Source organism: Pygocentrus nattereri, chromosome 10, assembly GCF_015220715.1.
Source record: "Pygocentrus nattereri isolate fPygNat1 chromosome 10, fPygNat1.pri, whole genome shotgun sequence".
Lineage (NCBI taxonomy): Eukaryota > Metazoa > Chordata > Actinopteri > Characiformes > Serrasalmidae > Pygocentrus > Pygocentrus nattereri.
Window position 1 is genome coordinate 16,003,718 of NC_051220.1, and position 24,064 is coordinate 16,027,781.

The 24,064-nt window shown below is 38.5% G+C and overlaps 2 protein-coding genes across 3 annotated transcripts in view; one reads left to right on the plus strand and one right to left on the minus strand.

Annotated features, from left to right (window-relative positions):
* ap4s1 (adaptor related protein complex 4 subunit sigma 1) lies at positions 1-7,517 on the minus strand. 2 transcript variants are annotated; one of them, XM_037541976.1, is made up of 6 exons: positions 7,404-7,517; positions 4,761-4,922; positions 1,097-1,183; positions 898-966; positions 771-782; positions 1-613 (listed from the first exon to the last, which is right to left on the minus strand). In XM_037541976.1, exons 2-6 carry the CDS (start codon positions 4,896-4,898, stop codon positions 485-487), a joined length of 435 nt encoding a protein of 144 aa, XP_037397873.1. In that variant the 5' UTR covers positions 4,899-4,922; positions 7,404-7,517; the 3' UTR covers positions 1-484. The 2 variants fall into 2 exon arrangements, with proteins under 2 accessions (XP_037397873.1, XP_017558811.1); XM_017703322.2 differs by lacking the exon at positions 7,404-7,517 and adding an exon at positions 6,536-6,694.
* The window catches only part of strn3 (striatin, calmodulin binding protein 3), a 22,629-nt gene continuing 4,296 nt past the window's right edge, over positions 5,732-24,064 (plus strand). The window contains exons 1-15 of the mRNA XM_017703321.2: positions 5,732-6,270; positions 15,801-15,904; positions 16,025-16,098; positions 16,205-16,286; positions 18,166-18,342; positions 18,500-18,641; positions 19,234-19,375; positions 21,101-21,237; positions 21,879-22,054; positions 22,198-22,245; positions 22,428-22,549; positions 22,844-23,011; positions 23,393-23,533; positions 23,758-23,865; positions 23,961-24,047. Coding sequence (XP_017558810.1) covers positions 6,001-6,270; positions 15,801-15,904; positions 16,025-16,098; positions 16,205-16,286; positions 18,166-18,342; positions 18,500-18,641; positions 19,234-19,375; positions 21,101-21,237; positions 21,879-22,054; positions 22,198-22,245; positions 22,428-22,549; positions 22,844-23,011; positions 23,393-23,533; positions 23,758-23,865; positions 23,961-24,047 — 1,978 coding nt within the window. The 5' untranslated portion in view covers positions 5,732-6,000. The remainder of the gene's footprint in view (positions 6,271-15,800; positions 15,905-16,024; positions 16,099-16,204; positions 16,287-18,165; positions 18,343-18,499; positions 18,642-19,233; positions 19,376-21,100; positions 21,238-21,878; positions 22,055-22,197; positions 22,246-22,427; positions 22,550-22,843; positions 23,012-23,392; positions 23,534-23,757; positions 23,866-23,960; positions 24,048-24,064) is intronic.

Below are 24,064 nucleotides of genomic sequence, written 5' to 3' on the forward strand. Positions count from 1 at the left end.
TTTTCTTTGTATATTATAAACATTTATTTAACTCAAGTTGCAGTTTGAAGTAAACAAATATTTTCAAATGTGTATGCTCCAAAATAATCATTAAAATGTTTGCAAAGTATGAATAGCATTGTGTTCCATGTGGTTTCTCGGGTTTCTTGCTACTTGCATGTCGGGTAGAACCAGTAAATCATAACTAATGCAAGAGGAACAACTCCTGCACATGGCAAATATACTTAAAATTACATTATAAAACATGATTAATTGTTTACATAATGTAAAGATCATGCATAAAACTCATACATGGTACATATAGCTCAGTCCAATATTAGTAATGGCATGCAAATAACACGAGACCCCCAAAGGCCTTTATCCATGTGATCCAGAGCACTTGCAAATGCAAATACTTGAATTTTGGTTAACAAAATATAACTTGCTAACAGTCTTCATTTTGTTTAAATAATCCCCACATTTTCATGAACTGTGTGGCTGGCTGTCAGCTTTCTGCCATCTTGTCTAAGGCCAGCAATGGAGCCAGGATGCGGTTCTTGTTGGTTTCCACAACATGTCCATTTAAGATCATCTCATCAAGAATTATGTGCACCTTATCCAAATTGAACATAATCTGATTCAGAATTAAGGGAAAAAAAATCTTATTTATAAATGGCTGTTAACAGCAGTTATTAAAGGACACTGTGGCAAAAAAAACTAAAATTTGAGTACTTGCATATGACCAGTGATTGATGTTAAACTGATTAAACACAATGATTTAGAAAGGATACATCCAGTTCACTCTGAGAAGAAAACAGAGAACATTATCAATGTCATGCTGAATTGGATCATTTTTTTTGTGTGACTGATTGTACTAATTATTATTTTTTTTTTTAGCATGGGCCAGTTTAAACTTACCACGCGACTGAAGTACTTGTCGAGCACTTCTACAAAGTTGTGGACTAGCTCATAAATAGAGAGCTCATTCTGTGCAGTACAAACAAAATGCATTGATTTGTATGAGGGACACAACTTTCACCACTCAGTCTATCCAACTGTAGTTGTTATTCTTATGAGCCATGCACAGAGTATAAAACAATTCACACAAATAACTTACTTCATTGTCAGTGATGCCAACCACAATAAAAAGAGCTGCATACTGCCGATATACCAGTTTATAATCCTTGTACTCCACAAATGAGCACTGGAGAAGAAGGGCATAAAAGAGAATAATCATGAAATGGTTAAAAGGCATGATAATTTAATATTTTTCTTTATATATCTTCCTTGCTTATTACTGGATCACTGTTTGCTTATCAGGACACTTGAACACAGTCATCTTCAGTGTCACTCCTGCAGGGAGGAAAAATCTACGTTTGTAGATCCGTGCAGAACAATGCAGAAAGAGCTGACACATGACTGATTTTCCTAAAGACTAGCCATAACCAACTTAATGTTGTTACTGACTAAGTCAGACCAGCTAGTCCAGACCTTTCACCAATAGAAAACATTTAGTGCATCATGAGGTGAGAAATCCGGCGAAGAAGACCCAGGACTGTTGAGAAGCTAGAATCATACATCAGACAAGAATGGGACAACATTCCTTTCCCAAAACTCCAGCAATTGGTCTCACTTTGCAGCCGTTTACAGACTGTTGTTAAAAGAAGAGGGGATGCTACACAATGGTAGACACGTCCCTGTCCCAACTTTTTTTTACATTGGGATTGTAAAAGAAGTATAAGTATAAGATTAACAGTGAATGGGGTTATGACTGATATACCACATACCGAATTGTTTAAATAACAAGTCACAGCTAAAGGACTGTTCTTTTATTCACCTGTTTATTACACTCAGGGCAAGAAATGGTAGAAGTTTCCCTTGAAACACAGTACACATGGTACTTTAGTCTACTAGAAAAAGAAACTAAAACAACTATGCACTAGGCATAGTCTGGTTAACAATATCAGATGTAAAACTGCTTCCACTTTGGTTAGAAAAGACTATTCTGCTTTAGCAAAATTAATCATGCAGGTGTAAATGAAAGTGTTTTCTTTTTACTTTAACTTTCACTTTTTACTAAACATGGTTTAACAGAACTGGCATGGCATACAGTTATGTCCAAAATAATAGCAGTCTAACATCACTAATGTGTTTAATTACTGATTTTGGCAGAAAAGATAATACAACATAGGAAAAAATTCATGACTAGGTGCAGCCGAGTAATAGGCAGCCAACAGAATCAATAGTCATGAGATGCATGCTGCTAATTGGGTGCAATTGACCCATTTAATGAAAGTGTTCCAATTAATAGCAGTGTGGAGTTCAATTAGTGAGGTCATTCATTCTGTAAAGAAACGGGTGTCAATTATGGCCCTTATTTAAAGAAGCAGGGCAGCAAATGTTGTACCTGCTGGTTTTAGGCCTTGCTCGGTGAGTAAAATGGGTCGTTCCAAACAATGCATCAAAGGAGAAAAAACTTTGAACAAGAAGTTGATTGGAGAAGGGAAAACATATAAAGAAGTGCAGAAAATAATTGGCTGCTCAGCTAAAATGATCTCAAATGCTTTAAAATGGCAAACAAAACCCGAAACACGTGGTAGGAAAAGAAATACTACCATCCGCGTAGATCATAGAATAACAAGAATGGCAAAGAAGCATCCAATGATCAGCTCCAGGGAAATCAAAGAAGATCTTCAGTTACCTGTGAGTACTGCAACAATCAGAAGATGCCTACGTGATGCCAAACTATTTGCAAGAAACCCTCGTAAAACACCATTGCTGAAAAAAGACGTGTTGACAAGGTTACACGTTGACAAAGAACACTCTGACTGGCCTAAAGAGAAGTGGTGCAACATTCTACGGACAGATGAGAGCAAGATTGTTCTTATTGGGTTTAAGGGCCACAGTCAGTTTGTGAGACGACCCATGAACACTGAATTCAAGCCACAGTACACTGTGAAGACTGTAAAACATGGAGGTGCAAGCATAGTGGTTTGGAGATGTTTCTCATATTTTGGGGTCGGGCCCATTTATCGCATACCAGGCACCATGGACCAGTCTGAATATATCAAAATACTGGAAGAGGTCATGTTGCCTTATGTTGAAGAAAAAATGCCCTTGAAATGGGTGTTTCAGCAGGACAATGACCCCAAACACACCAGCAAGCAGGCAACATTCTGATTCCAGGCCAAGAAGATTGATGTTATAAAGTGGCCAGCCCAATCCCCAGACCTCAATCCGATCGCCGATTTGTGGAGTGACATCAAAAATGCTGTTTTTGATGCCAAACCCAAGAATGCAGAAGAACTGTGGCATGTAGTCCAGTCAGCTTGGGCTAGAATATCTGCAGGTGTCAAATGTTAGTTGACTCTATGCCACACAGTAAAGCAGTTACCAGAAATAAAGGTTATACAACTAAATTTTAGTTCAGTGATTAACAGAAAAGCTCAATCTGTAAACAAATTTCAGTTTATACTGTAAATATTCGAGTTTGTAAATGAAAATGCAGACACTGCTATTTTTTTGAACAGCCTATTATTCTTTTTTTCTTCATTTTCAGTTTAAAAGTTGATATTTTGTTCATGTTTTCATTTGGAATTGAATGTGAAGTGCTCCCAGAGCCTTTGTGTATATGGAAATAAATGCCATTATGAGGATTGAGCTTTTTCTCATTTATTTTAAACACACTGCTATTATTTTGCATATAACTGTATGTATACATATGTATGTACACACACACACACACATTAGACGACCAAATGTATTTAGGTGGCTTTTCTAATTACTGGGTTTGGCCACACATATTGCTAACAGGTGATCAGCTGTAGGTGATCTCCACATACAAACAGTTGCATAACTGTAATACGTTGCCTCCTTTCCAGCCTTTCAAGTCAGTATGGAATAATGGCCCAGGGCTCTGTTTCACAGTTGCATGAAATCTTAATGATGTAATGATGTAGCATACAATTAAATTCTGGAAAATTTGACGCTGTCCCTGTGCACACAGTGAGGTCCATTAAGGACACACCCTAAGTCTAAAAACAGAAAAATCTCCTGTTATACTGCAAATGCAAGAAATGCGCTAAATGGAACCATTTTTTGGAAAATGTAACAATATCAGGCTTAGTGATATTCCACTGTTGTTTTTAAATGTTGGCATAATTATGTTGTTGAGATGTAAAGAAATGTCTGCTTTGATGTTAAATTAGAATTTGATGTTAATTGTAGAAAAACTCGCTCTTTTTTCACAATGGTGGAAATTGCAACCATGGGTCACATATACAAACTGCTATCTGCTATCAGATACGACTATCAGTATACTATGTGTTTTGAGTTTTTATATGTAATGTTGATAATGTTGAAATAGTGTTGAATGTTAAAATAGTGATTTCCTTAAGTATTATTTTGCCTTGTTCTGCATGTTCCTCTCTGCTACAAATGGATTTCAAAAATACACTACATTTATGCCAAAACTTTATCTTAAAACTATTGTAAAACAAAGTCTCAGGCATCAGGCAACACATTTGTAACAATTTCGCATTGATTTCTGTCTCTATGTTTCTCCAGAACAGAGCATTTCACACAAAAACACTCAATGACTTTGTTATATCATAACAATTAAATTAAGGAGAAATTCAGAAACTGGTGGAATTTAAAACCAAGCAGCCGTCTCTGCTGCTCTGTGTGTATGTATATGTATGTACTACACACTAGAACAAAAAAATGTATTTCTCAGTCAGTCAATGGTAAATAGTAAATGAAAATTAAACACGGGAACTGACCTCTTCTTTCTTCCGGAACAGACAGCCCTTGACCACGTCCGCCTCCAAGACGGCCCTTTTTCCAATGTCTACATGCTCATAGTACTTTGACAGGCGAGTCTGCCCCTGTTTATTGACCATTAGAAGAAACTTGATCATGATCACTTGGGAAGGTGGCCTCCACTAAAAAAAATAATAGTTTGGAATTAGAAATTATTCAGTGTAATATGAGAAAGAAAGAAAGAAAGAAGGAAAGACAGAAAGAACATACTTGTAATGTATAGTACTGTGCAAAAGTCAGAGACCACCCTTTTGCTTATTTAATTCAGCAAAACAGCATTTAAGTTAATTAATTTTACATCTTGCTACAAAAAAAAATCCCCAATTGTTTCTGTCCGTCTCAATGCTATGGGTCTGAAAGGATGTACAGCTGTCAAGAAGCCGTTACCAGGAAAAGGAAATAGACAAAACAAGAAGAAAACTGGCACTAAAAGACTGATCATCTAAGATACTGAATAAGGTTTGCTGTGTTCAGTTGTTCTTCATGGCTGTTTTGATTGGAAAGAGATAGATAGATAGATAGATAGATAGATAGATAGATAGATAGATAGATAGATAGATAGATAGATAGATAGATAGATAGATAGATAGATAGATAGATGAAAGGGTGATCTCTGACTTTTGCACAGTACACCTGATACTTTAGAAACAGATTTATATAATATGTATGCATAACAGTACTGATATTTCTTTTTACTTGTATTATGTCTTTATTAATATCAATTTATTTCAGTGTCGTGGTGTCCATGTATAACTTTTTGTATAATTTCATACTGTTTGTTTATTACCTTTTTATGGACCGTGTTATTGTGTATTTATGTTACTTGTATGTACAGCAGCCGTTTTACACCAAGTGCTCTGAAGTGGCCGCTCCGTCTGCGCATGCGCTGTGCGGGGCGCTGTATTTGGTCGACAGAGAGCAGGGCTGGGTGAGCGTCCCGTCATGCAGCGCGAGCTGAATCTCCCCTGTCGCCCGCAGTGAGGAGACTCTCATCCAGGGAGCGGACTAATGGCGGCCGGCAGAGCCGTGCGCTCACACTGAGCCCGCAACACACACTGCGCTCGGCGCCGCGGACGGATCCACACAACCCCCCCGGACGGGACGAGCGGTTTTTATCGACGGAGAAAGGGGCGGGGGATTGGTGAGAACGCACTCGCGGTCGTGCGGAGACTTGTAGCGGGACACTACTGTTTTAAAAAAATGGATGAACACCCCGGCGGAGGAGGAGGAGGAGGAGGAGGAGGAATGGCCACAGCGAGACAGCAGCAAGCGCCGCAGCAGGGGAATCATAACAGTGTTAATCCTCCGATTGGGCCCGGCGGAACGGCGCCTGCAGTCCAACAGCAGCAGGACGAAATGCCGCGACCGCAGCAGTACACGATCCCCGGAATCCTGCACTACATCCAGCACGAGTGGGCCCGGTTCGAGATGGAGAGGGCGCACTGGGAAGTGGAGCGGGCCGAGCTGCAGGTATCGGCTTAGCACGCGTGCTAACGAGATCTGTTGCTGATGCGTTAGCTTTAACTAGCTGGGTGAGCTCATATTAAAGTTTACATGGCACGCCTTGGATAACCGCTTTGTCATGCCTCTCCAAGAATCACAGACATCCTGTCTGGGTAACTTTTCATCGTAAACGGGGGTCGAGAGTGAACCTGCTAGCAAAAAGAGCCGCTGAGTCTACAGAGCGCTGTGCGCGGTTTATTAGTCACGAACACAATATGGTAGTCCACCTTACCTATAGTGTGGGATCTTCTGGTTGGTGTGTGGGTCTTCCGAGACAACGCAGTTTGTTTTGAGCAGTAGAAAACCGGAGGAAGCCGCTCCACACGCAGCCAGCTGACTTTGTCAACTAATCTCCCGTTCAGCCATTTTGTTTTGGTCATCATGGCGTCGGTGTGGTTCAAGTCTTTATTAAGCTAAAGCCCGTTAGCAAGATCCAGGGGGCTCCATACTGTTATTCTAATTCAGAACAGAAGGAGCATCCCGCACTGGGTTTAGATTGAACATGGCATCAGACTGAGAGGTTCATTCATAGCCTCGACCAGCAGAAGCCGTTTGCTTCATTGATGGATAAGATAGTTAGGTTAGCATGGGAATGTGTTAGCAGCGCTGCTTCACACCGCTCAGCTGCTGACGGCAGTGCCGTTGATCGAGAGGGCTCCAAAACGGTGTTTAGTGTCCCTGGGGTATTGTCAAAATATTTATCGTTGAGTTTGTATTGGGTCTGGTTCGGTGGTTTCTCGAGTTTGTAGAGGATCTGTTGTAGACCGCTAACTGCTAATCAAAATATGTGAAGCTGCTCTTTTAGCTAGCAGGCTAGTCGGCGCTCTGTTTGGTTGCTGTCTGAAGAGATGGCTTGTTAGTTTTTCTGTCGTGTCCAGCCAGCGCGTAAGCAGAGTAGGTATTTACAACCAGTAGAAGGGAAATTCTATTGTTACTGGCATTGAATGCCGTACAGTTAGTTAAAAGAGAGACTCCGTTGTTAACCCATTAGCTTAGCTGCTGTATTTTAGGGAAGTCTGTACTGGCTACCGTTAGTGTCATTGTAGGATACGCGCTCCTGTTGACAGCTAAACTAAGGTGGTACTCAGAGGGACTCTTACCTGAGGCAGTAAGTGTGAAAAATCTTTCCTTAACTTCCAGAGAATCCCTGGAAGACACAAGTTCAAGCTGCAATGCTTTATCTTCTGTCCACAACCACACGTTTGTCATCTCATGGCGCTTAAGGGGTTAACAGGGTGGTTTAACATAATGAGAGGTATGAAAGGTGTTGAAGGCCTGTGACAGAAGGTTACAGTGTGGTGCAATGCACACAAAGCACAGCTCTGTCAGATGAAGCTGAGGAGGATGTAGAGTTATCACTGCCTGTGTGTGGACTTGTTCACAGACACATACCTTCAGTATGACACCCATCTTTAGTCTAACACGCATCCCTGTGGCTTGTGAAGTCGCACTAGGTTTGGGACATTCTTGCAAAAGTGTTTCATATCCCCTGCATTTTGCTTATTGGCTTGTCAGTCAAGGGAAGAATGCCTGCCCCTGATTTAAAGACAAAGTAAAAGTTGCAGCCTTGGATCTCTGAAGCGCTATTATACATGAACATGAGACGTATAAAAAAACGCTGTGTCTGTGTTTTTGTGGGAGAAACGCAGACATGGCCCTAATGGATTCGTAGCCACCCTAATAATATTGTAATGGGTAGGCCACTGCTGATCTCTATACAGTCAGACACTAATAGATGCAAAGACCATCTCACAGGTCTGTTCTTCATTTGAAGTGCAGAGCTGCTTGCTGAGATGTCCTTAGAAGTCACATCACCAGTGCCACTGATTCATTATCTGGGTTAGAACAGGGTTTGTAGGTCATGGTAGTGAATCCTTCTTCTGACTCTTCCATAGTGACCAAGGAGTCAAGATGATCTCTATCAAAGTGAATTTTATGCTCACATTTATATTCAGTTCACACAGCATAGCATAATTTGTCAGCGTCTACCAGAAGATGGCATTCTGCCTTGTTGACCTGTCTCGATTAACTGGGCTTAAACTAAATCAGGGGTGCACAATGCTGTACCATCAAAACTGACTTAATGAACATTACTTATCATGTGTATGGTTTGATGCTTGACCCATTGTTTTTTTTTTTTTTTTGTTTTTTTTTTAAGAACATAATCAGCCACTAATTGTTCTTTTTCACAATTTTTAGTGTAATGCTACAAGAAGGTTGCATCAAGTCACTTTGTCCTGAAAATTCCACTGTGATGTGACCTGCCAAACGGATGTTGGGAAATACTGATGGGCTCGCATTAATAAATTAAGAGTAGCTCAGAAAGATTAACAGCCTGAAAAGCTTCTGCTTTTTAAATTAGCTCTCTGCTGGCTGTGCATTTTCAAGGTGGAGTTTAGGTGAGTGATGAAGTCATCAAAAGCTTTTCCAGTCCACAGAAGCAGTGGATTACCATCGAACTTAGTTGTGTAGTAATCTAAACTTGTGATCTAGTTTCCAAGATTAGCTAGCCATGCTAGCTAATCCTTTGTTCCTTGTAGGAATCCATGGGATCTGTGGGGTGAGGAGACAATAGTAGTGGTGTATTTTGATCAAAGTTTACTTGCGAAAGTTCAGTGCTCTTGTAGGGAAGTGCAGAACATGGGGTTAACAGGGCATGTATGGGGCCATTGTTCTAGAAAATTGGGGAAAAGCCAAGAAAAGTACTTTGACTTGGATATTGATCATTATAAAAACATTAAACTTTTTTTTTTTTTTTTTGTTTTTAGCACTGCTCTGTAAAAATTAATTTAAAGACCCAGGGAACCTAAAGCTGTGTTTTCTGTCTAATTAAGTTAACCTTGTTCTTTCAGGCAGCCAGTAAACATGTACCAAGGATGACCTTTTGAATTTGACCAATAAATAGCCAATATATTTCACAAAATTGGTAAACTGGTTGATCCTAATCTTGGGTTATGTTTCCGTAAGCATTCCCCTTGCCAGTTTCAAGGAAGCAGTTTGTGTTCAGAGAAAGTTAGCAAGCCAAAGCTAACCCAGGCATCAACGATGGCTAAGAGCGTGCTTTGTCATGTCATTGTCATGTCATGTTTGTGTGCCTGTCATCCAGTCATTTGTACTTGAACATTTTTCATTCGTTTGTTACTTCAGACACACATTGCTTCGTCTGTCTGTTTGTCCATCTGTCCGCCTGCACATCTATTCATCTGTAACTTTTTGTGCATTTACATTCATGTAAAAGCTGGATAGTGATTTTAGTTCTGTATGAATGGCAGAGCAGGCTAGGAATGTTGGATAGAGAGCTGTCAAACTTTTCATTAGTCACGCCCACACAGTTCTCAGATAAGTCTAATCAGTTTTTTTTAAACTCTGTTTTATCATATTCGTGTCTTATATTTTTCATTGGAGCTTGACTGAATATTTAATATAACTCAAGTTTAGTGACATACAAGCATTTTTAATATGTTACTCTGTGTTCCCCAAGACTAAATATAATGTGAAGACTTTATAAAAATCATGTCTGGGTAGAACTGCTCATGAATTTAAGTGATATTGAGAAAATAATAATAAAAATATATTGTTTATATTGTGAATAATCATTCGTATTACTCAGCATGTTAATTATAGTCATATTTACTGATTACATTTACAGTGCCAGAAATTCTTGTTTCTCTATAAATACAGTATTTAAATTACACTGCAAACATTATGAACAAGAGTAGAAGCCTAAAAACAGTTTTAATGCAGAAAAAGAAAAGAGCAGTAGTAGACCTGCATTGTGACGAGTGCCATGTAAACATCGTAATTGTATTTTCCATAATGTAAGCGTTAGATTCACTTGATGTTATAATCATTAATTTCATAATGATACCAATGACATGTTTGTGTGATATTTGAATAAGCAACTCATTTGAAAGAAATTGGAAAAAGTCCTAGACCTTGACAGCATAGTAATAGACATGGGTGTGTATGAGGGAGTGATTAAGTTCTTTAAAGGATACTGGATGATTAAAGTGATGAAAAACCTAATGGTAGTAGTAATAATTCTTTTAATGCTATAGCAATATAAAATTTTAGTCGGGGTTAGTAACTGAACACATCACTGGACTGTTTAGTGTTTTATCTTGTTGTTCCTGATTTAGCTAGGAATTAGCTCACAAGTTGAATCAGTTGGTGTGTGGCACATCCCTGACTTTGTTCAATTAGATCTTAATAAAATGAATTCCATATCAAAGAAGACTTGCCACACAGGGGAAGACTCAGTTTGAGGTATAAGTTGAGCTCAGTAACTGCACAGGCAGCTAATATGATTAATCACTAAAAAAGTGTGGCAGGCATACAGACTTATGTGACAGGAGAGCCTAGATAACATGATCATGTTTTTTCCATGTACATATCTTCTGGTGCAGATGCATGCAGATGGGTATATGTGATATGACAAAAATATCACTGTGCTCAAGGACATTTCTGTGACACATGCATACCACAGTGTTTTGACACCAATACAATGCACAACATTAAAAACATTCAAAAGCATCCGTCAAACTCTTTTTTGATGAGTGTTTTTTTCCAAAACTCACGTAAACAGGACTATTTATGCTGTCTTTGTAACAAAACATAGTTTTTGTGGTCTCTAAGTATGGACAATATATAGAATGCACTAATATATATATATATATATATATATATATATATATATATATATATATATATATATATATATATATAAAAAAAACTGTTTGATGCCGATATTTTTCTTTTTAAGCAAATATTCGCTGTTATTGAAATTATTTCTCATATCAAAGTTCATCCTTATAATAAAAGGACAAAATGCATTTATTTAGTACTTTATGCTTGTAAGAGACTTGTAAGATGGATCTGAGATCTTAGATGCAGATGCATGAGTACTTGCAGTGCCAACTAAAGCTTTTTAATGGAAGCAGCGTCATACTGTATTTCTCAGTGATTGACTTGAAGGATTTACATTAAATAACAATAATAAACAAATTATGTTTTTAGACTTTTTTTTAAGCCTTCTCTCTGAGTGCTGCTTTCTGAAAGGATGTCATGCACCATTTATATCAGACCTTCCCAAGTCCTGTGTGTTACCATGCCAGTCTGAACATACTCTGTAAACTACCATTATCTGACAGCTGTATTGCGCAATGTGTCATGCATTGACAGGGGTTATTCTTGCCTCAAGTTCTGAAGCCTGCTCCTATGCGAGACTCTAGATTTGGGCAGTGATCTCATCATGTTTCCCCAGAACTAATAATTAGGACTTTGTCTTGGTGGAGATAATCGTACAAATGTTGATGTTAAGAAATTGGGGGTACAGTGATACATAATCAACAGGTTGTTTGAGTTCTTTTTCTATGGGACAAGCCTCATTTGGCCTCTTTCTAGAGAAGATTGTCATACTTTGATCCCAGGTGCTATTTTAGGATGATTTAGAGTGGGCATTTTATTCAAAGATATCTGAGGTCATAGCCATGCTAGTGTCTTGAATAGAGTGGACTACTGTGTGTGTCAGGCTGTGCACAGGCAAAAGACAAGAGCAGACAGCTGTTTCTGTGAAGTGTCTCCTGTCCAAGTCCTGCATGGCTGTGCTCACCGCTCTGACTTGATACTAGCCTTTCTCTTCTTTGTGGTCATCTTCCTGAACATGTTTCTGAATTTTCAAAATATATATGCTGCTTAACAGAGGAAGAAAATAATGGAAAAAGAGAAAATAGAAAATGAGATATAAGAAATTAATATCTTGAGTCACGAATCAAATGTCTCATGAGTATCTTTCAAGGTAGAAAAACTGGTTTTTGTTTACCGTCAAGCATGGCATCAGCTGGACACAAGGTGCATTACCACTGAATTCCCAATGAGAAACCGAAGTACACATGAGCTGATGTCGCAAGTATACAAAGTGCTTCTCAGTATTTCTCATTTGTCTTATTTATTTGAGGAATTATATAATAGGCAAGTTCTTGAAGACTGTTGCTTACAGAGCAAATAGACGTTTCCCTAATGTCACATACATGCTTGTTTTATTTTCTACAAGAACAGTTTGCTGATAATGACACTGAATGACCAGTCTAAACTAATGTATGAGAAATAAAAAAAAAATCCAAATGTGTGGGCTAAATTGTCCCTATTATAATATTAATAATAGCTTATAATAGTATAATATAATAATAGCTTGAACCTCCTTTCTGTTTTTGTATCTTTAACAGCTGTAGTCTACCAAGTTTAAGGCAAAATGTATTTCTTTCTGTTTAACTCATTCATCATGTGTTGTATCAGTAAACAGGGAGATCTGTAAAAGCTGTTTCTTGGAAATTCATGAAATTATAAAGAAAAATCATATAAAATATAATATAAAATTTACCATGGTCCTAGAGATTTTCAAATGGTACGATATCATAATTTTCCAGTTAGTGCTTGGGTTTTTCTTGCATTTATCAAAAAAAAAAAAAAAAAAACCCAAAAAACCTTCAAGTCAAGTAGTGGGCATGTCAAGTCTGCACTTTGGAAAGGGACCAGTATATGGCTGCATTCTCCAGACTCTTTCAGATTGACGCTTAGCAAGTAGTAACATTAGCTAACACTGAAATTTAGAAAACTATCGAGCTGTTGTTTAGTTATTTGTTGATTTACGGAGATATTTCTTTCATAACATTCCTCTTCTGACCTGTTTTTGTGTATTTAGACTTATTTTGTTTTGAAAGTTACTGCTTCTGTTAGTATATTAAATGGGGAACTCTAGAAATGAGCTAGCATAGGCCATGATTAGCATAAGCTTGATAGATAATGCTAATGTTAACCAAAACTAGCTAAGAAAGCATTAAAAGGCCGTTCTTGTTTAGCGTAACATAGATAAACCATTAATGAGTTAAGGTGATGCGCTGCTAAACGTAAAGTATCAAACGTAAGGGATGGTAAGAGGATGGTGGAAGGCGGCAGTGTAAATTTGGTTATTTGGTTATATTCACCAAATTGTTTAGTTGTTTCAGTAGTGCTCAGCTTTTCAGAGCATTATTAACTGTTATTAAATAATTAGTTATGCTTAGTAATGACAGTCACAAGCAGTGTGAGCCTAAAATTCTGTTTTCTGTTTAAAGACCTAGATCTAAAGCTTTGTATATAACCTAGTCTGTGTGAATCAGTTGAAGTAACCTAGTCTGTGTGAATCAGTTGAAGTAACCTTTTCAAACTACTTCAGAATTCTTTTGTGTGGCTTACATGGATTTTTCTGTTTATTTGTCAAGACCTTTGCATCCATGTGACCTCATCGCCCATCAGACATTAATATTCAAAATGCTGTGTCTCTTACTGTTCATTACTTCATGTATTTTCTTATTTGTGAGACGAAGAACGCCTATCATTACAGCTGCATCCTTCTCAGCCTTTTACATCTCTACAATGACCTGCTTGGTTCTCAACACACACAAGCCATATTTCCAGGGGGTAGTGTGGTTGTCTATAAATACCCCCTCCTCTCTTCCTCCCCCCTCATGCCAACTAGCTTTAAGAGGGCTCAAGTTGCACAGCTGCTCTCTCTCAGTAATGTTAAAGTGTGAGGGAGGGCTCTAGTCCTTTGGGTCATTGCCTGCTCTCTCTGCCATGTGCTGCTTAACCTTTTGGTTCTCACAAACATAAGTTATGGCCATGGTTAAAATTTAAGCAGGGAGACCTGCCATTTCATTTTAAAGAAACACTGGTTAGATTTGTCATTAAGTAAAAATGTTCCCCTTGGTAATTTTACATATATTTTAATATATTCAAATTCTATGCCGTTTTATTTGTAAGATACAAAATATAATGGGGATGTACAAATTTGAGAATTTTGGGCCAAAGCTGATATCTGATATTTTTCATTTACTTGTTTGTCAACACCAGTCCTGATTTATAACAGTAAAGAAATGGTAAAATGTGGACAACCTCTATCTGGATTTCCATTACAGAGCAATATAACAAGTTCTGAAGTTCTATCTGGACAGGGGTAGGTGGAGTAATGCAAGTTTACCACAGGATGTCAGAGTGTTCCTGACCATTTTGTACAGGATAAGAAATGCTGGAATAATTGCAGAAGCTACTTGAATTATGCACAGCTTTTACTCCAGAAAGGAGTTGAAAACATTTCAAAGCAGTTAATTTAGTTGTTGTTCTGTTTACCCTAACCATCTGTCTTGTTGCGCTTAAGTGAGTGACTTGTCATTAGCATTTTAATTAGCTTGGGAATTTACAGCCAACAGTGAAACATTGCAGTATAAAATCAAGCCTTTTCTGTAATTTGTATGTCTTAATGCTCTAACCCACACTTAGTAGGTCGAAGTAGGGCGGTACTTATTGGCTTAATATTAGCCACAGACATCATAAGTAAATGTTTCTTTGAGTGCCTCGATACTTGAAGTCCTTTTTGATGGAATATGATAGTTTTTATCAACATGTTAGTTCACACGGGACTAAGATACCCTGCAGTAATTTCTACTGCTTGTTTTATAGACAGTAAAATGTGCCAAAATTTTTACTGATGTGGAAGCGCATAGTCCATAAAAAAGATGGACATGGTGCTTTTGGATGGGACAAAAATCAGTGAGAAATGCAGGTAAAAATAACATTGACACCTCCCTATGTCACAGGAATCCTGTCCAGCTCAACTCAATGTCATGTCTCCTAAATTACTGAGTTTGTTATAAACCAGTGGTTCTCAACCTGGGAGGGCAGAATGGGCAACATGTCTCATTTCATAGTGGTAGCAGTTGTGTGTGATGACAACTCCTTGGCCTCGTACTCTTTGGTATGGATGTGGACATTTTCTGCATTCAGACATGCATTTATTTTCTATATTTAATTCAATTACATATATAAACAATTAACCATTTATCCATACATAAACAATTGCTTGACTAGTGCTGCTGTTTTAAAAAAAAAAAAAATTGATAAATTGCGGTCTTGAGGCTAGTTGGTTAACAAGTAGTCGCTGCCTAATGATGGTTGGTTTTTGGTTAAAAGAATTTGCCAAAATTTTTGGCAAACTAACTTTCATGAATATTAAATATTTGCAGTTGATTTAGTGATAGAGCTGCTTTAATATTAATGCATGTCTGTCATTTATGTACAGAGTGGAAGAAGTTAGAAAGTGTTGATTGTTTTAGTTGACTGAAATCTTCCAGCAAGCACAATGCCAGTGGTAAAGCCAGTTTTCTTAAAAAAACAAACAAAAAAAACCAAAATCAGTCTTCAGGTCTAATTCAGTTAGATGTTCTTCTTGCCCCTGTAGTTAACTTAATTTTTGTTGGTTTGATTCCCTTTATTTTTATTTTACTAAATTGTATTACATTGTAAATGTAACTGCTCAGATCCAAGGCACAGTCCAGCGAGTTAGTTTGGGAGTACTGTAGAAGGCTGTGTTTAAGCTACTTTGGGAACATTTGGAACATTGGGAATTTTGTGATTCGGGCTATTGTGTTATTTGGTTATTAATTCCTTTTTTTCTCTTGCAGGCTCGAATAGCATTCCTCCAGGGAGAGAGAAAAGGTCAAGAAAATTTGAAGAATGACCTGGTTAGAAGAATAAAAATGTTAGAATACGCATTAAAGCAAGAAAGGTTTGTAGCAGTTAAAATATTATATATTTTTTATTGCTTATTGACTAACTATATTTGCTAACTGAATAATTATTATTATTATTATTATTATTATTATTATTATTATTATGTTCTTTCTAGAGCAAAATACCATAAATTAAAATATGGCACAGAACTAAATCAAGGTGAGGTCAAAATGCCCAGCTTTGAATCGGGTAAGTGCATTCCTAACATAAATGAGTGACTTACAATAATATTGTCATTAGTGTAGAAAGCTGTTTCTCTGAAATGAGACCTATTAATAATGGCCTTTTATCGCAGAAGATACCAAAGACACAGAGGTGCCCGCTGTACCACAGAACAGTCAGTTAACCTGGAAGCAAGGCCGGCAACTCCTAAGACAGTAAGTTTTCTCATAAGCTAGTTAAACTTTCTGAATGATATGCTGAGCATGTTATAATTGTGTCCAGAACCGAGGAGAGCTGAACCTTAATGCTAATTAAAAGTCAATGCAGGTGTGTTATTGTTTACCCAAAGCACAGTACTGTGCAAAAGCCCAAAAATAGCCATTAAGTAAGTTATGCACCATTAGGTGTTAAAACATAAGCAGGAAAGATAAGACTATATTTAACAGAAAATTAAACAAAAGCCTTCAATACTAAAACATTGAGTTTCTCTTGTCTTTACTTTGTGCACATTACTGCCAACTCTTCCATCGTTCCAGTCTTAAAACCGAGTCACAGCTGTGTCTTCCTGACAAAAGCTGTTCCCAAAGGTGTCGCAGACATTATGCTCCCCTTTAACGAGACACTAAATTCACACGAGCAGCTACCCATACACACTTTAACTGTCTTCAGAGCTTTTTCTCATATAAAATGACTTAAGATGTTTGTGAGGAGATTAAATAAAAAATAATCCACTTGTATAAGGAAGGGAGCAAAAAGAAGAAAAAAATAAGAAAATGTGACTCCAAACATATGGTAGACCCCAAAACTGTCACCATCAGAGAGATGATGCTTACAGCTTTCATCTTGAGACACTTTACTCTTGCTTCAGATCTGAAAAATCCACTGGTGTCTGTTTTTCTACTGTGAGAAGACAGCTTGACTAAGTGGGCCTGAAAGCATGTGCAGCTGTCAAGAAACCATGAGTGAGAAAAGAAAAGGGGGGGTGTTTGAAGGCCAAAAGTGGGCATTTGAGATATAGAGTAAGGCTTTATATACTGATGAGTTTAAATTGGAAATTGAGATTTCTTGGATTGTGAGAAGCAGAAAATCTAACTAACTTCTGAGACTAAAGTATGAAGTATGGAAAAATATGCCTGCTGATTTCTTTGAAAAAAGAAAATAAGCTAAAAAAACAAGAAATTTAGTTGTTTAGGCTTCTGTATAATTTTTTTAAAAGCATTTTGTGTTGTTCTTCCTGATGCTGAAAAATAAATAACTTAATGACCATTTTGACTGGAAAGGAAATAATTCAGGGTTTGACTTTTTTGATTTAATTGATTGTTAGTTTGATGTTCGTTTGCTCTGAGTTACAGTGATGAATTTAGGAACCTTCATCACCAAAACTAGTTCAATGTACTGAATCCAAAAAAACACTGGGCCTCATTCACCAGTATCTTAAGTTTCTTCTTAAATTTGATCTTGAGAAAGGTCCCAAGAAAATTCTGCATCAGGGTCATCACATGACATCTGCACAATTGTTTACAGCTTTGTTCTTGGATGTGCATAGATTATGTTCTTGCCAAATCCCAAATGAGAAAATACAGGTATGAAAGGTAACGGCAGCAGAGACAAAGGGGTTTTCTCCTTTTCCTGTGATTTGATATAGTCTGTGAGAATTTGCAGCCCATAGACCTTTTGGTTTGCCATGCTGGTCAGAGCTGGGGAGAGGTTATTGCCAGATATTAGCCACAGAGCTAATGGAATCAATCATTGCTTTTACTGCTTTTAATCACAACCAGGGACTATGAATATTTTCTTGCTATCTATTTTTGTATGTTTGAACACTTAATAAAGAAGTGCACTGGGAATTTACTTTGTGGACACCATGTCCTCTTTGTAGTGGACACGCTCTTTGGAAACCTCAAGGTCATTTCGCCAAAAAGTTGTCCATAATATCAGTCATCAAAATGAGCGATTTCTTTTCTGTTCCCATTTTTTGGTCAAATATTACTACATGTAAGGTTCTGTGGCCTGTGTATTAAATGGTAGCAATTTTAATAATTTCTCTCTCTCTCTTTCTGTGTCTCTCTTTGTGTGTCTCTCTCTTTCTCTCAGGTATCTTCAAGAAGTAGGTTACACAGACACAATATTGGATGTGCGGTCACAACGGGTGCGATCTTTACTGGGGTTATCTGGCTCAGAGCAGAATGGCTCAGTGGAAACCAAGAACCTGGAGCAAATCCTCAATGGAGGAGAGTCTCCAGCCAAAAGGAAGGGACAAGACATGAAAAGGTACAAGTTACTTAAATTGCTTATGCTTTAACAAATAAGACTTTTTTTCTTGGCAAATGTTCAAAACAAGCTAGTTAATTTTGTGAGTTTTCTTGTTACATTTATTTATTTATTGAAAAAACTTTGATCAGTTATTAACATTTTGCTTGTCTTGCAGGAATCCAGGGGACGTCCTGGAGACATTTAACTTCTTAGAAAACGCAGACGACAGTGATGAAGAGGAGGACGAAGAGGGAGACTTGATGGAAGACATCTCTAATAGGACTGATAAGCAAAGAGTAAAAAAACACAAAATTAAGGTGAGAAACAGGAGAGAAAAGTCTTTTAACTGTCTGGTTCTGTACTGGCTAGTTACATCTCTGTATGCGGTAATGATGTGCAGGTGATTTAGTTAGCTAAATACAGGAATACAACAGTTCTTCTATGGCATATTTTAACAGTGAAGTAGCATTAGGTCATCATGTAGCAGTAGATCAGCCGTCCTGTATTTTTCACTATCTATTGTAACTGTAATAACAAACAACATGACCACCATGCAAATCAATAATACCCTTTTGCAGGTTGGAAAATATAGTCTCAGGCTAAAATATTAACAAATGTCAGTGGCTTTAGTTACTCTAAGTCTGAGAATTGTAGTTTTGATACAGAAACATCTGTAATGGCTATACAAATTATGTAATTTGTCATGTCTCCATAAATCTTCTGATTATACCTTGAGAGAGTTTATGGCTTCACTAATTATGTTGTTATATTGGGAGATAACGTTAATGTGAATAGAAACAGTGATGAAGTCTCATTCTCATTGCGCTGTATCACCATCACAAATATAAGTTGTCAAAACAGTAAGGAAACAATAAGACGGTCCTTATAAAACAGTTTATGTCTTGTCAGGTGGGAAATGAGGGTTTGGCTTCGGACCTTCCAGATGACCCAGACACAGAAGAAGCACTGAAGGAATTTGATTTCCTGGTGAATGCTGAGGATGGCGAGGGCGCAGGCGAGGCTCGGAGTTCAGGAGACGGCACAGAGTGGGGTAAAAGCGTCAGCTTTATCACCCTAATGAAATCATTCTTCACTAACCTACCAGCATTTTCAGTTTCGGACACACATGGCCTGTTATTTTGGGGGCTTGCACAAGAGTCCTGAAGTGTGTGCCTTGTGTGTATTCTGGGCTACACCCTGGCCCTCCTGGCAGAATCTTACATAGGACACTTGCTGCATCAGCATTCTTCTCGCCCTTTGCGGCTGAGCATTCACAGCTTATTGCGTACCATTTTGCTGACTGGAACTGCCAGAGTCAAACCATCAGTACTTGTTGTCTAGGACCTGCTGTTTAACTTGATTAATTTGTCACTATTTTTATTGCCTTAGAAAATGCCAGTTTAGAGATCTACCCTTTGTCCTATCGCTAGTCCTGATGTGTAGTTGTAGTCTTTCACACGAATCGTCATGGAACACAGATTTGAAGGGCGTCTTTTGGTTTACTTGCCATCTGCGCATATGTGCTTGCGTAAAAAAGAATCCACTGCAAACCACTTAACCTACCAGGCTGCAATCAGTATGTCCTGTTGGTGGCTACCCATTGGCTAGCGTCCTTCCAAGGGGTCTGGCATTCCCGTGCGGCCTCTGACATGGAAATGGACCTAAAAAGCTTTTCCTTGTAGACTGATCTGATTACCATATGAAGTATGAGATGACATGATTACTATTCTGAACCCAGAACTTTCTGTGTCATGGTTGAGTGCATGGGTCCATTTCCAATCGCACAACAGAACCGTTTCAAGAATTTTCAGATTTGGATTCAGATTTTTTTTTATGGCCAATGGTCAGGTTTCGTTGTTGGTGTTGGTGGTGGTGGTGTTGGTGGTGTTAAAGCTGAAGCTCCTGCTGTGTTGGGTAAATGAAGTACACAAGCGTATTTTTAACTGACATTTCATTTTATTTTTCAGTTTACAGTCAGTTGCCTATTTAAACATGATTAAACATGAATCAGGTAAAATGCATTGAGAGTAAGAGGCATCCGGCTGTTTAACGCAGTGAGTTTATGAAGTTTAGTACAGGTGTAGCAGCACAATTCAAATGCAGTGTGAGTGCAGTTGGTTAGTTCATGTTATATGCGCCATAAAACTAGTGGAATAAAAAAACAATAAATTGGCTGATTACCTATTTTGTGCGTCAGCAGAATTCTCATGATTACTGTCATGGCCGATTCTGTGCATCCTTAATGACAATGAAAGTAGGCAAGGTTCTACTGATTCAGTGGTCTGCACAATTTCTTTCGCCACCTATATATCCCAGTTTAGTGTGTTTGGTATCCCAGTGGGAGTGGTGAATAAATACAGCACGAGTGTTCAGGTCCGATGTGTTTTTTGGTACTTGGCAGTGGATGACAAAATGCATGGTCACTATTTCATAACTTCTGTGCAGTACTGCCCTGTCCAGTGGAAACGCCCCTATGGATGAGCTGTGCACATTGCGGACATGGCTTCATTCATCATAATCATCATCATCACCACATGTTATGCTTGTGATGTCTGAACACCAATGAACCCAATGGTTTTGTCCCCTCTGTTGTTTGTGGTTGTATTACAGTTGTGTCAAATTATTCCAGGCTTAGTACTGAAAAGTTTTTGCATAAAATAGCAATATTAATAATAAACATTTTGCAATACTGTTAAACTTTTCTGTGTGGGGGGCAAGTGTTGACTGAGATGTGGCAACAAGTGAATTAAACTGTCTTCCTCCTTTTTATGCTTAGCTGAACCGCTGCCATTTCCATCCGGAGGGGGAAAATCCTTTATTATGGGCTCGGATGATGTGTTGGAAAGTGTGTTGGGCCTGGGGGACCTCGCTGACCTAACAGTGTCCAATGATGAGGCTGATTACAGCTATGATGTAAGTGGTCCAGCATGCCTTGCACGATGCTCTTCTATAGTTTTCCTCCTACCAAATAAATTGCATGGCCACCCAGTAATCTCGATCACTTGCTCCCAATCCAGTCAGGGATATATATATATATATATAATTTTGGTCATCAGCGGACAGGAAGCCACATTGTGACTGCAACAGCAGTATACAGAGTGTTGTTCATAGTGTTGGATTTTTTTGCACTTAGTCTTAAACCATTTTGGAGTTATGGTTATAGTGACACAGTAGTGTATTTCTGTATCAGTGGAAATAATTGTCTGTCTCTCTGTCTGTCTGTCTAAAATATCAAATTATTTTTGTTCATTTGTTATCTGGAGTCTTACCCTAGATTCTGCACCAAAAGGAAAGAACTAATAAAGGAACACGTTTAGGGAGGCATGAGAACATTCTTGGCTCAGTTCCTCCGATTTATTCTGGGACACTAGATAACTACTGGCCCAGAAATGGTTTTCCCTCGAATGTCTCATTCTGAATGGATTTCAGTTTTCTAAGGCTAGTGCTGTTGCAGCACGCTGGTGACCCATGGTTACTAGACCTACCATTTCCAGGTTTCATTTCCCACTTGTTAAAATGCACTCCCACCCCTTCCCCCACCTTTTTATTTTTAGATGCCGGCCAATAAGGACGCATTCAGGAAGACATGGAATGCGAAGTATACTCTGCGCAGCCACTTTGATGGAGTGCGTGCCTTGGCCTTCCATCCTGTAGAACCAGTTTTGGTCACCGTCTCTGAAGACCACACCCTGAAGTTGTGGAACCTGCAGAAGACGGTTCCTGCTAAAAAGCAAGTGGTTTGGTTGGGGTGGATTGGATACTGATTGATGAAGATTTTGTCCTTTATGGCAGATTATAAACTTCATACACGTTTCTCTTGCTGATAAAGTGAGTGTGCTAAACAAGATTTTTTTCTCCCTTATTGCTTTCTAGAAGTGCCTCGTTTGATGTGGAGCCTATATACACTTTCAGAGCACACATGTAAGGGCATTTATTTCTTTGTAATCCAACTGTATTCAGTGTTTTGCTAATGTTTAATTGGCAAAGTAAAAATAAACTACAATCAGGGACTTTCATTTTTAGTTGACTCACTGGCAGCTAAAAATATGAAAATTGTTGTGTGAAAATTTTTCATTTGTTTGCTGATGTATTTCTTTCTATAGTGGGCCAGTGCTTTCGCTGGCTATTACCGCAAGTGGGGAGCAGTGCTTTAGCGGTGGCATTGACTCAACAATACAGTGGTGGAATATACCTAGCTCTAATGTAGACCCTTATGACACATATGGTGAGGACATGCACAGGTGCTTCTTGCCTTTTTTCCCTATGAAATGATTATCATGAACCTGGCCTGTATTATCCACAAGGGGGTGCTCTTAGCGCTCAAATAGCTTTTGGTGCTTTGCATTAATGACCCTGAGTCTTTGTTTAAAATGTCTTAAGTAGCTTGCTTATATGACATGTTAATTGCACACAAGTAATATCACAAGTGTTTTGTCTCATCAGAATTCAGACTATCCAAAATGGCTGAAATTGGTGCCACATGGCAGTTCTGGACTCTAAAATTTTCGTTTTTGCTCAGATGCCAGTGTTTTGGCTGGCTCATTACTGGGGCACACTGATGCTGTTTGGGGACTGGCCTACAGTGGAATCAAAAACCGACTGTTGTCCTGTTCTGCCGACGGAACCATCAAGCTGTGGAACCCTCAGGAGAAATCGCCTTGCCTCTGCACATTTAACTCAGAAAGAGGTGATGGATGACCTCTTGTTCTTAACAAATTGCTGTCTTCTTGTCCTTACTTTTTATTTAATTGACTAATATTAAACTTGTTATTAAACAGTATTCCTGTAGACATGTCATGACCTTTCATGCAAGGGCTATCAAACTCTGTATGAAGCGTAGGTTATGCCAGCCAATGAACAGTTTGAGATTTACATTTTTCTGCAGTAAAAGCTGAGGCTAGGTTCACAGACATTGTCCAACAGCTCTTCAGTTATGTAGTGTGACGCGTTGCAAGTGCAGGCTAGATAAATGAAAAGTGCCTAACAGTAGGAACAGGAAAGATATGAAGTTAGGCCTGATGAATCAGGTGTTGAGGTGCTTATTTGTTTTATTATTTCTATTTTGCAGAACATGGTGTTCCCACATCAGTAGATTTTAATGGTTGTGATCCAGCGTACATGGTGGCCTCTTATAACACGGGCAGTGCTGTCATCTACGATCTGGAGACATCTCAATCCGTTGTGGAGTTCTCAGCACAGAGAGAGAGCAGTAAGACCCCTCCATCTCTGTGTCTTAACACTGCAGTGCTGTAACATGACTCATATGACAAGTGGCACAATAGCTCTGCTAGTTAAGTTGGGTAGTTGTAGCTTAAAAACACTGAAATATGCAAACTGACTAATACCATTTCTTCAAGATAGGAGAACTGTGGAGAGTTGATCTGAACATTAAGTATTTGAGAGTGGAGCGTGATGCCCTCTGTTTATTTGCAGCTCTTTCAGCTGGGAATCACATTAATAAAGTAGTGAGTCATCCCACCTTGCCAGTCACAATCACAGCTCATGAGGATAGACACATCAAATTCTTTGACAATAAATCAGGTAGGTCCAACCTTCTCTCAGATGTACAACTGATTTTTATTTACATTTTAGTACCTATGGAACAAAGCTGACCGGATTTTATATGTTCCCTTTAGGTAAAGTTATCCATGCAATGGTGGCTCACTTGGATGCTGTCACCAGTCTAGCAGTGGATCCTAATGGCATCTACCTGATGTCAGGAAGTAAGTGCTGGTAGTGC

Bases quoted from the DNA above. Each gene is read 5' to 3' on its own strand.
- ap4s1 (XM_037541976.1), bottom strand. From the start codon at position 4,898: ATGATCAAGTTTCTTCTAATGGTCAATAAACAGGGGCAGACTCGCCTG. The intron at 1,184-4,760 runs GTCAGTTCCCGT...CTTCTTCTCCAG, and splicing joins TGTTCCGGAAGAAAGAAGAG to TGCTCATTTGTGGAGTACAA. The intron at 967-1,096 runs GTAAGTTATTTG...TGTACTGCACAG, and splicing joins TTGGCATCACTGACAATGAA to AATGAGCTCTCTATTTATGA.